The sequence below is a fragment of the Tursiops truncatus genome, chromosome 1 (genome assembly GCF_011762595.2).
Source record: "Tursiops truncatus isolate mTurTru1 chromosome 1, mTurTru1.mat.Y, whole genome shotgun sequence".
Classification (NCBI taxonomy): Eukaryota; Metazoa; Chordata; class Mammalia; order Artiodactyla; family Delphinidae; genus Tursiops; species Tursiops truncatus.
In genome coordinates this window covers 149,628,639-149,641,092 of record NC_047034.1, presented here as the reverse complement: position 1 = coordinate 149,641,092, position 12,454 = coordinate 149,628,639, and the positions used below count along the sequence as shown (strand labels likewise).

The 12,454-nt window shown below is 36.0% G+C and overlaps 1 protein-coding gene across 9 annotated transcripts in view; it reads right to left on the bottom strand.

The window, feature by feature from the left end:
- FOXJ3 (forkhead box J3) overlaps positions 1–12,454 on the bottom strand; it is a 130,839-nt gene that overhangs the window by 68,864 nt on the left and 49,521 nt on the right. The window contains exon 5 of one of the 9 annotated variants that reach the window (XM_073791271.1): positions 9,549–9,618. The exons of the other annotated variants lie outside the window; for them this stretch is intronic. Coding sequence (XP_073647372.1) covers positions 9,549–9,618 — 70 coding nt within the window. The remainder of the gene's footprint in view (positions 1–9,548; positions 9,619–12,454) is intronic. 9 annotated transcript variants of the gene reach the window in all.

Genomic DNA, 12,454 nt, shown 5'->3' with positions numbered 1-12,454 from the left:
AAAGCCCGTGCGCAGCAACGAAGACCCAACGCAGCCAATAAAGAAATTAACTAATTAATTAAAAATGAAATGTCCTGGAATTAGATAGTGGTGGTTGCACAACTTTGCAAATATACTGAAAACCACTGAATCACACACTTTTAAAGGGTAAATTTTAAGGTATGTGAATTATATCTCAATAAAAAATATTTTTTAATTAAGAAAAAAACTGGAATCAAGGAGCTCTAATCTAATATAGTGGTATGCCCAACAGAGTCAAAAGTCACTTGTCACAAAGCAAAGTAGGTGGTAATGTCCATAAAGAATTCAAGTTTCTTGATTTCAAGCTGTTTCCTGGCTTTCCTTTGGACCACATTAGTCTTGATAAAAGTTCTAAATAGTCATTAATGTCAGAGTAAGTCAAGCAGTTCACCCACCCAAAGAATAGGAACTCCAAAGTCTCTCAAATTCAAAGTATATGTGAGTTAATATTAAGAAGTGAAATAAATTATCTTGACCCCTGGCTTGCTGATCAAAAGAAAAGGTCTGAGTGAAAAGAAGCAAAGTGACAATTTCTAGAACATCTAAAGACCAGCCTTTAATTTAAAACAGCAAGAGAATTAATATACAATTAGAAAAGTTTCCTTAAGAAGAACAGAACAGCTACTTCTTAGTTAATTAGGAAAAGACATGTTTATTCTTGTGATAAACATGTATTAAACATCTGCTATGTATCAAATATTATGCTAGGTGCTACGGGCCTATGAAAATGAAAAAGACCCAATCCTTGTCAACGAAAAACTCACAACTGGGTGGAATAGATCAAAATACAGATAGCTACACCATTTAGGAGCTGTAACAGTGGTATATTCAAAGAACTATGGTAATAAAAGGAAGAAAGAGGTGAAAATAGGGAAGGAGGGAGGAAGGAAAGCAGGAATGGAGGAAGGGAAGGAGGAAGGAAAAAGATGAAACAAAGAGAAAAAGGAAGGTTACCTCCTTTCAGAGTAATGCTGACACTTGAGCTGGGCATTAAACAATGAGTAAAATAGAAAGGAAGACTACCTAGATACAATGAAGAGTATGGGCAACAACATGAAGATATTTAACTGCATCATAAATCCAAAAACAATGGTGCAGTATAGCATCAATATAAAGTTCAGGGAGATGAAGCTGAGGGCTAGGGTTGAAAATGTGGCATTAGAGGTAGGTCTGTGTGTTTATTAGTGTACCACAGCTTAAGGCAGCAATGTTATAGATGGAGCAAAGGTAACAGAGATTAGAGGAAGGAGACAATTGGAGGTGACACAATAATCCATGCTATTTATCATTAAAATAATTGTTTTTTTAAATCTCATTTCTTCTAATTACTTTGTTTTCATATAAAAACCCAGAATCTCAAAACATCAGGGATGATGTAAGGAATCAGATGAAAGAATGGATTAGGTTCTAAACCCTATATAGATCAGGACACTACTACATACCTTCTTCTTATAAAAAGCCACAGTGAAGCAGAAGCTCCTAGGCATGTCTCATGTCCACAAACTGGCTGGAGACAACACAGAAGCCCTAATGTTCCAGCATCAAAGCAAATGGTTAAACTCATTTCACCAATTTTCTCTTAACATACACAAAAAAGGATCAAATGGAAATTCTAGAAACAAAAAGTCCAATAATTCACCAGATGTGACAGAACAGAGTCAGAGAGCCAGAGATCTTGAAGCTAGATCAGTGAAAAGTACCCAATATAAGAAACAAAAAGGAAAAGAACAAAGGAAAATTAGTAAAGCCAGAATGACCTATGAAACAATGTCAAATAGTCTATCATATTTTAATTGGACACTAAAAGCAAAGGAGAGAAAATGGGGCCATATTTTTTTTAAAAGAAATAATGACCAAAAATATCTCAAATTTGGATGAAAACCCCTTCTTATTGATCCTAGGTTAGCAAATTCCAAGCAGAATAAAGAAAACCACACTGAGGCACATCACAGACTGCTTAAATCTAAAGATAAAGAAAAAAATCTTGAACGCTATCAGAGGAGGTAGGACTGGGGAAGGGCATATTACATACAAGAAAATAAAAGTATATTATAAATGACAGCTGACTTTTCTCCAGAAATAATGGAGACCAAGGATGATGGAACATCTTCAAAGGTCTGAAAGATGGGGAAAACCCAAAAAACTCAATATTCCACACCCCCAAAAAATATGAGGATGAAATAAAGACCTTTGCAAGTAAACAAAAGCCTACAAAATGTGTTGCCTACAGTCCTGCACTACAAGAAATGCCAAAGGATGTTGTTAGGCTAAAGGGGAAAGATATCAGATTGAAATTTGGATTTATAGAAAAGAACATCAGAAAAGATAAAAAATTAGGAAAATATTTTAGTCAAAATAACTTCCTTAAAACACAACTAACCTTTTAAGGCAAATAAAACAAATCCTAAGGTAGGATTTATGATGCAAGGAGAAGTACAAGATATGACAACAGCACAAAGAAAAGGATGGGTAGATAAATGGAATTATACTGTTGTAGGGTTATTACGCTTGTGAAACGGATGGGAAGAGGCAAGTAGTAAGTGGTATGAAGTGTGAGGTGTAAAGTGAAAAGTGGTATAATATTACATCAAAATAGACTCTGATAAGTTAATAATACATACTGTTAAGCTCTAGAATGACTACTGAAAAATAAAGAAAAGGAGCATATAGCTAATAAGTCATTAGAGAAAATAAAACAGAATACTATATTTGATTAACCACAAAGGTTGCAAAAATGAAGCAACACAGAAACAAAAGGAAAAAAAAGAACAACCAAACCAATAATCATATTAAATACAGACTAAGCACTCCAATTAGAAGGCAGACTGTTACCCTGAATTTAAGAAGGAAGAGTCAATGGCTACATGCTGTTTATAAGACACACACTTTAAATACAAAGACATTTATAGATTAAAAGCAAAATACTAGAGGGGCTTCCCTGGTGGCGCAGTGGTTGAGAGTCTGCCTGCCGATGCAGGAGACACGGGTTCGTGCCCCAGTCCGGGAGGATCCCACATGCCGCGGAGCCGCTGAGCCTGCGCGTCCGGAGCCTGTGCCCCGCAATGGGAGAGGCCACAACAGTGAGAGGCCCACGTACCGCAAAAAAAAAAAAAAAAAAAAAAAAAAAAAGCCAAATACTAGAAAAAAATATACCATGAAGTTGCACAAGAAAGCTTTAGTAGCTATATTAATATCAGACAAATAAAGTTTTAAGACAAAGAGTATTTGAAGAAATTAAGAAAAACATTTCATAAAGGTAAAAGAACAATTCAACAGGAAGATTAAACACTCCATACATAAATATTAATTTGAAATGGATCACAGACCTAAATGTAAAAACTGAAACTATAAAACCTACAGAAGAAAACAGAGGAGAAAATATTTATGACCTTGGTTGATTTCCTGGACAAGACACACAAGTCGTTAATCATTAAATGAAAAATTAATAAATTAGACTTCATCAAATCTAAAACTTCTCTTTTTAAGACATTATTATGAAAACAAAAAGGCAAATCACATTTTGAAAAAATGTTTACACAATATAAATCCAAGAAAAGACATATCTAAAATATACATAAAACTCTTACAACTCAGTAATAATGACAACCAAATTTTAAAAGAAAAAAATTGCAAAAGACTTTAAAAGAACTTTAAGAAGTGAAGATATACAAATGACAGCTAAGCACATAAAAAAGATGCTCAAAATCAATGGTCATCAGGAAAGTTCAAAATAAAACCATTATGAGACACTACATCACATCCTCTAAAATGACTAAAATTAAAAAGATAGAGGGAACTCTACTCAGTACTCTGTAATAACCTATATGGGAAAAGAATCTTTAAAAAAGTGGATATATGTATATGTATAACTGATTCACTTTGCTGTACAGCAGAAACTAACACAACATTGGAAATCAACTATACTCCAATAAAAAGTAATTTAAAAAAAGATAGGTGATATCAACTGTCAGTCAGGATATGGAGCAACTGGAACTCACATGTCTTGCTACTGGGAATGTAAAATACACAACCACTTTGGAGAAAGATTTAGCAGTTTCTTATCAAGTTAATGTTCCATCTACCCTTTAACATAACAATCCTTCCATTATTCAAGAGAAACAAAAGCATATGTCCATAGAAAACTTGTATAAGAATTTCTTAGTAGCTTGTTCATAATAGCCCTAAACTGAAAACAACCCAAATGTCCACCAACAGATAAATGGACAAAAAATTGTGGTATAGTCATACAATGGAATACTACTTAGCAATAATAAGAAACAACTGACATATGCAATAGCATCACAGACATTATGCTGAATGAAAGAAGATAGACACAGAGTATATACCAAATGATTCCATTTATGTGACGTTCCATTATATGAGATTTACGTGAACTAATCTGTTATGGAAAAATCTACTATGGACTTAAAGATCACTATCTAAAACTGAGGCCTGAATACAACTTTGTTTTAAAGATTGAGATAATGCATGTAAAATAGCCCCCTTGGGCTTCCCTGGTGGCGCAGTGGTTGAGAGTCCGCCTGCCGATGCAGGGGACACGGGTTCGTGCCCCGGTCTGGGAAGATCCCACATGCCGCGGAGCAGCTGGGCCTGTGAGCCATGGCCACTGAGCCTGTGCGTCCGGAGCCTGTGCTCCGCAACGCGAGAGGCCACAACAGTGAGAGGCCCGTGTACGGCAAAAAAAAAAAAAAAAAAAAAAATAGCCCCTTAGTCTGTAAAGCTATATACAAATGTAGGCATTATTATTAACTTACATCAACAATTCTGGTACAGCAAGTTAACGTCCTCCTGGAGAAGAAGGCAATGTCTTAGTCTGTAAAATCCCAAAGAAAGATCACAAACTAGAATTGTCCAGCTCTGAACACATCTTCCAAAACCGAATCACCTGCCAACTTCAAGATGTATCAAAGATGAACAATGGACTTAAATGCCTTTATTTTCATCATTACAAAATATCACTTCAAATAAAGTACAATTATTCCAATAATTTCTGACTGAAATTTTATGTCAGTACAAAGCCCCCTGCTCTACTACACACTGATATGACCTTTCTTTAACAGCTCTTAGATTAGAAACAGCCTAATAAAAATGCCATTACCTGATTAAATATAAATAAACCCAAGAAGTTAATATTAATTTCATATTCCTGGGGAAAGCAGTCCCTGTCATAAATAGCTAGCCATTCCAAATGGCTAAATCTGTGAATTTTATGTTTTAACTAACTATATTATCATGTATATATGCTCATTGGTAAAGTGAATCATCACAGACTATTCTCTGCTCTCAGTGCACACCGTATCAAGAGCCTCAGACATAGTACTGGATCCCTTTTGCCCCTGACTTCTTTGGCTTCAGACCATGTGTCTCAATGTTTTTTCTCTCCCAGTTTAGATACGGCAATCCAATTTTATAGGTTTTTTTTTTTTTTTTTTACCCTCCATCATCTTAGGGTGCTGCTCCTGGGTAGCTGCCCACAACTCCAAGGTACAGCATTTGCATGCACCAAATAGACAGAGTGAACATCCTTCCCGGTTTTAGTTTTGGTTTATACCTATTGCCTATACATAATTGAGAAAAATGTCTTTTTATTCTCAGAAGTTTCTAGTTTGGGCAACAGGTTAATAATCACTCTACTCAGACCACAAAAATAGGCTACCAACAGTCAATACACAGTAGGCACTCAAAGGCAGGTAGCTTGGGTGGCTAACTGGCTGAATGAATGTATGGACAAAAACTATTCCAGGGCTTCCCTGGTGGTGCAGTGGTTGAGAGTCCGCCTGCTGATGCAGGGGACACGGGTTCGTGCCCCGGTCTGGGAAGATCCCACGTGCCGCGGAGCGGCTGGGCCCGTGAGCCATGGCCGCTGAGCCTGCGCGTCCGGAGCCTGTGCTCTGCAACGGGAGAGGCCACAACAGTGAGAGGCCCGCGTAATGCAAAAAAAAATAAAAAATAAATAAATAAATAAATAAAAACTATTCCAATGCCAGCTCAGGTCTCTGGAACATTCTTGTTGAACAAATACAGTCTTTTATTACTTTTACATTGATTATCAAATTAATCTAAGTGTTGCCCAGAAAAGATTATTAAGGAACTCACTCTTAATCAATGGATTAAAAATACTATGTAAGAGTGAAGTAAGTCAGAAAGAGAAAAACAAATACCGTATGTTAACACATATATATGGAATCTAAAAAAAAAAAAAAAAGGTTCTGAAGAACCTAGGGGCAGGACAGGAATAAAGACTCAGACGTAGAGAATGGACTTGAGGACATGGGGAGGGCGAAGGGTAAGCTGAGATGAAGTGAGAGAGTGGTATGGACATATATACACTACCAAATGTAAAATAGCTAGCTAGTGCGAAGTAGCCACATAGCACAGGGAGATCAGCTCGGTGCTTTGTGACCACCTAGAGGGGTGGGATAGGGAGGGTGGGAGGGAGACGCAAGAGGGAGGGGATATGGGGATATATGTATACATATAGCTGATTCACTCTGTTATACAGCAGAAACTAACACAACACTGTAAAGCAATTATACTCCAATAAAGATGTTAAAAAAATTAATAATATGTAATTAGTATACTGATTGTAGTATAGTAAATGGTTTCTCTAAATGTTAAGGATACTTAAAAACAGTATATTCTATTAAGCAATTAATAGTTGGCCACATTTTGTTTTTAAATCATCAGTGCCTTAACCTAATCTTTTTAGAAATTATTTAAGTTGAAGATAAATAAGGTTTTACTACATCACAACTGATTTCCAAGAGACAGACAGCTCACCTATATTTACTATATAACTCATATAATATTTACTATAACTCACACATGATAGATAGTATGACTTGTATGTTACTAGTTTAGGTTAATTCAACACTGTCTTGTATCTCAGTATTTATCAAATTAACTACTGAATCTAAGCCTAAAAGAAAAAAACTTGATGCTCAAATGAACTTATGACTGGCAACAACCCACATGCTCTTCAAATAGTGACTAAACTGGTAAATCCATAAGATGAACTATATGAAATAAAACGGAACTGCTGATACTAACAGCACAGATGGATCTTAAACGCATTATGCTAAGCGAAAGAAGTCAGACTCAAAAGGCCACCTACTGTATGAGACCCACTTATACGAATTTCTGGAAAAGGCAAAATTATAAGAACAAAAAATAGATCAGTGGTTGCCAGGACTTGGAGTGGGAGCAGGGGGGCACTGACTACCAAGGGGCAATACTGTTCTGTATCTTGACCATGGTGATGCTCACACTGTATGCACTGGTCAAACTACTAGAATTACACGCCAAAGAGTAAATTTTACCATGTATAATTTTTAAAAAAATTAATCTGAGGGCAAAAAAATTATTTTTTAAAAAGCAGTTTAGATCTGGAAAAGAAAAAAGGCCAACAGCAACAAACTGTTATTTCCCACCCTTAAGAACAGAGACTACTGCATGTGCAAGTAAAAGGCAGCTCTAACTAAACTGCTTTGACTAACAGTGTATTGTCAGGGTCTGTGCCAGCACTACTTTCTGTTTCTGCAGTGTTGTCTCTCTGAATCAGACCCTCATCTCTTATCTAACCCAATTTTTCAAATCCTCTCTGAATGCCTCTCTCAATGCTTAGTCTGGGTTTTCTAACCCTGGTTTGTCTAACTGACCGCCTTACATTCATAATCCACTTCTGCCTTAACATGCACTCTTGGCATCAACCCATTTCTTCACTCTTGACCTCATGTTAGTACTTACATTAATTCCCTTAATTCCTGATTCCATCTCAACTTTGTTCTGATGGGTTGCTCTTGATCATGTCCTCTTCTCAGCCTTCAAAAGGGAGTTCTTACCTATCATGAGTTAAAACTACGAAGGGTAATAATTTCTGCTCTCCTTGAAGTGCTTTAGAAGTGGCAAACTCTAAAGCCTCCCTTGGGAACCCTATGAGTGTTTTTTCACTCCAATAATATGATGTACTTATTTCTGTCCAACAGAACTCTTGCCTATCTTTAAGTTCTACTTCCTGCTTGGTTTTATTCAAAGACACAGATAAGACATCAACTTCTTCCTTACAAAAATCATACATCTACTTTAAGACTATTATTAAACTTAATACTATCTTCCTTCTTCAAGGTACGTACCTATGATTCCTGCAACACTGTTTATCACTTAATGCTATATCTTATGTTCTCTCAAACCTCTCCAGTCTTTCTACAACCCTTTACAAATGAAATGACCAAAACAGGATACTAACAAATAACAGACAATTGACAAATAAATACAACACAATACTAACATGGCCAAAAAAGAATACCCTTTGAACAAAAGCAATCAGTCAACTATGTTATGGTCTCTTACATTATGACAGAGGGCAGGAGTAGAAAATAATCACAATCTCAGAACTTCCAAAAGTTAATTCTCTAGCAGTGAGCTGCTGTCTCCTCACAAACCAGGAGACCCCCAATCTCCACAGCCATTGAGCACTTACAACCTCCCCACCCCAGGGAAGAAAAAGCATCCAAAAAAAACCTCTTCTTCCTATGAATTCACTGTAGTTATCTCTCCCAGGCCAGGCAGGGGGCCTTCAGGGGGTCTTAAACTTCTTAGCTATCATCTCATTTCTCTTAGAGCCCAATTGCTGCTATTTAATTATGCAATTGTTAAAACTACTTCTTATCATCTTTTATTTCCTTTAAAGTCAAAGTATCATTTTCCTGAGCCAGAGAAGAGGGAACAAGGTTGAGAAAAGATTAAGCTGGAAAGCAAAAAAGAGAACTCTAGTTTTTTAGAAAACTGAATTTAGCTGATAGGATTTGTCTTTCCATAATGTGAGCAAAATACTTACCTTGAAGATAATTAAGAGGCATTTGTGAATTCCAGAATAAGAAGGCTTTTACCAAAAAAATTAGATCAAAAAACCAGACAAAAATACAAAAAACAAAGCTAATGATAAGAGGAGAGATAAGAGACAGAATTAAAAAACAAAAAAACAAAACAAACAAACAAAAAAACAGACTGCAGGATACAGAAACAGGGCTATAATCAAGGGAAAAGAAAACAGAAATCTATCCCCAAAAAAGCAGCAGAGCTATGGATGCAAAATGTAATTTCATTTTGGGTTTCTTTTTAAAGAAAGCAATAATGTAGCTGTTTGTATTTAGTTTCAGGGAACTGAGAAAAATGGATTTCAGACCATCAATGTACATGGGAGAGTATCAAATATTAAGGGCTTTTATGACAAAAGCTTCTAGAAAATAAAGGATTGAGTCAGGAATAAATAATCATATAAAAGCACCTGTAATTAAACAATACTTTTCAAGTTGAAGTTGGCTTCTACACTTCTCCTGGTAACACACTGAACAGAGTTATACCATAAAAGTATAGGGAAGAAGAAGCTGTATGAGCTACTTCTAACTCTACCTCTTGGACCCATCTGGATCATGGCAGCAGGTAGCAAAATCCTAAGGGGTTAAAGTACACCCATCACCCAAGACCAAAAACTACTCCCACCCCACCTTGGCTCAATGGTTTTCTCCCACTGTGGTGAGGGTGGTTTTGGAAAAGCTCCTCAAATGCCAGGAAACACTGTAATACAAAAAGAAAAAACAATTCATAAGTACCAAAACTTAACTAACATTTTGGCTTCCCTTTCAAGGAAAACTGGTATAGTGGAAAAAACACCAGTCTAGGAACCAAGAAACCAAGTGTATTCTGCTTGTTGGGCACTCATTCTAAGATGTTTGTGGTACTCCAGGGGATTTGGTGGGGAGGGCACCACTCACTCACTCACTGCTAAGGGTTACTAAACTAGTAGAATATATGCCAGAAGCTCCTGATGGCCATCTCTGTCACGAATTGGGCTGAAAATGAAGCCATCAGAGAAGCTAGCAGGACTAAGGGATGTAAAGAGACATCTCCGGTGATACAACTGAAGAATCCTCTCCAGTTCCAGCCCTTCCTGCAGATATTTTCTCCCTTAAGTTAGTCTGTAATAGGTTTCTGTGACTTGCAAGTAAGTCTGGCCAATACACTTGGGTTCTAATTCCACACTGAACTTGGGCAAGTCATTCCTCATTTACTGGCCTTACTTAGTTCCTCGTCTATAAAATGGGCCAGATCTGAGGTTTTCAAAACTTTTTTTAAGCAATAGAACTTTTTTAAACAAAAATCTTATTTTGATATCAAAAACTAAAATGATTTTATTCATATAAATGTATTTTATAAGATCAGATTTACAACATTTACTTCTGACCAAAATTAATAAGAACAATGGGTATTTAAATCTCACCTTGAGACTGAAAATAAAGATGACTGTTAGTAGAAATGTATTATCAAATGTATGATATTTATCACATCAGTGATAAATGTATGATACTTATCATATCAAATGTATATTTACTATAATCACCAAAGTCAATGAGAACAATGATGTGTTTTGATAAAAGTGAAACTTTAAAATTAAAGACTAATGGTAAAAGTTGAAAGCTTTTATTAACCTCCCAGGATTCAATTTATTTCTGTACTGTTTTGGTTGCATAGGAGTAAGACAACCCTGATTCAAAATGAATAGTTGCAAAGAATAACATGGTATTACTTATTCACCTGCCTTACCCCATGATATTATTTAATTAAAGGTAGAAAAAGCTTTTAAGTTCTGCACAAAAAAAAAAACCTAACAGCACAAGATTTTTAAAATAGATATCCAATTGGTTAAAATTTAGTACATAATATAGTTCAGCATTCATGGGTGTTGTTTTTTTCTTTTTTAATGATTTTAACCTCATTTAAAAATCAAATCTGAATCAAATGTTTACAGATTCCAATTAGTATCTTCACAGAACTCTAATAAAACAGCTAATCTCTAAACTCGTTTAAGAAGATTTTTAGTCAGATTCACATACACTCACTACCCATCAGAAATTGTAATGAAGCAAATATAAAAAGTTATAATTCCTCTTTTTTTATAATAAGCCTGCTTTAAAGGAAAGAAAAATTTCACCAATTCCTATTCACAATCTTAGAGAGTTATGAATACAGACAAATAATAAACTGGGTCAAATAAGACTATTACAATAATCTATTCAATCTTATTGAGAACCAACTTGATGGGGCAGATCATAGAAGGTGCTATAAAACATTCATCATGTAAGAGTGCCTGCTTTACAATTGAGATGAATAACTCTCCATGCCCAACCTCAAGAAGTTAACAGTCTAGCAGAGGATACAATACAGCTGACCTCGAACAACACAGGTTTGAACTGCACGGGTCCACTCATACATGGATTTTTTTCAACATTAAATACTACAATTGCAGTTGGTTGCATCTGGAGATGTAGAACTGTGGATTCGCAGAAACCGTTTATACCAAGGGCTGACTATAAATTATACTTGGGATTTTCGACTGTGCAGAGGGTCAGTGCCTTTAACCCACACATTGTTCAAGGGTGAACTTTACGTTCATTCACTCATTCAACAAGAGTGTCTCCTCAGTGCCACCAGCCACTGTGCAAGAAACAGGGGCTAAAAAGTGAACAATACACATACTGTCCCTACCCTCTTAAGTTCAGACTTTAACCTAAAGGCAATAGATAACCAATGAAGATTTTAAACAAAGAGACCATATGATTAGGTTAACCTTTCTGAAAGATGGCTGGCTACTATAAACTGGAGATACTAAGCCCCAGGATAGAGAAACCAGTTAGGAACTACTACGATGCTGACAAAGTAACGGGAACTCAAAAGATGGAACAACAAACTCAGCTGAAGTATGTGAAAACAAAAAAACTTCAGAGGGTAATGTTGCAGCTCAATCTTAAAAAACAAGGAGTATGCAGACAAGTAGAGGGAGTTTGTGCAATAAGAGAAAACCATAGGAAAGGCATGTCTGGGAAACCTCAAGTATCGATAGTTCCTCACAGTGAGTCTTGAATGAGGTAAAATCATTGCTAGAAAGGCAGATTAAGGAAAAGATAGTAAAGGATATTTTATAACAAAGAAACATCTCCAGGACACTGGGGAGTGCTTTTAAGCAGGGTGATAACATGACCAGGCTTACATTTTAGAAAAATTCTTCCAGGGACAGTAGCCTGAAGAAGATGACAAGAAGTCTAACCATCCAAAAAAGAATGCGTGCTTGACAACAGATAATCTATCTCAAAGTCTTAATCTAACTAACAATTTATCATGACAACCAAATATGGTCCAAGCAAGTACTCTGAGCTTTAGAAACCAAGCAACTAGTACCAAGTTCAGGCCACATGTATTTGACATGGCTTTGAAACCCAAAAAAAGGGACATTTCTGCAGATAAAATACTAAAAATGTAACAATGGCAAAAGATAAATGGAATGAAGAGGAAAAAACAGCAACTAAGAAAACAAGGATATAACAGAGAAAATTTTACTTCAGGGTAAGAGTTACTT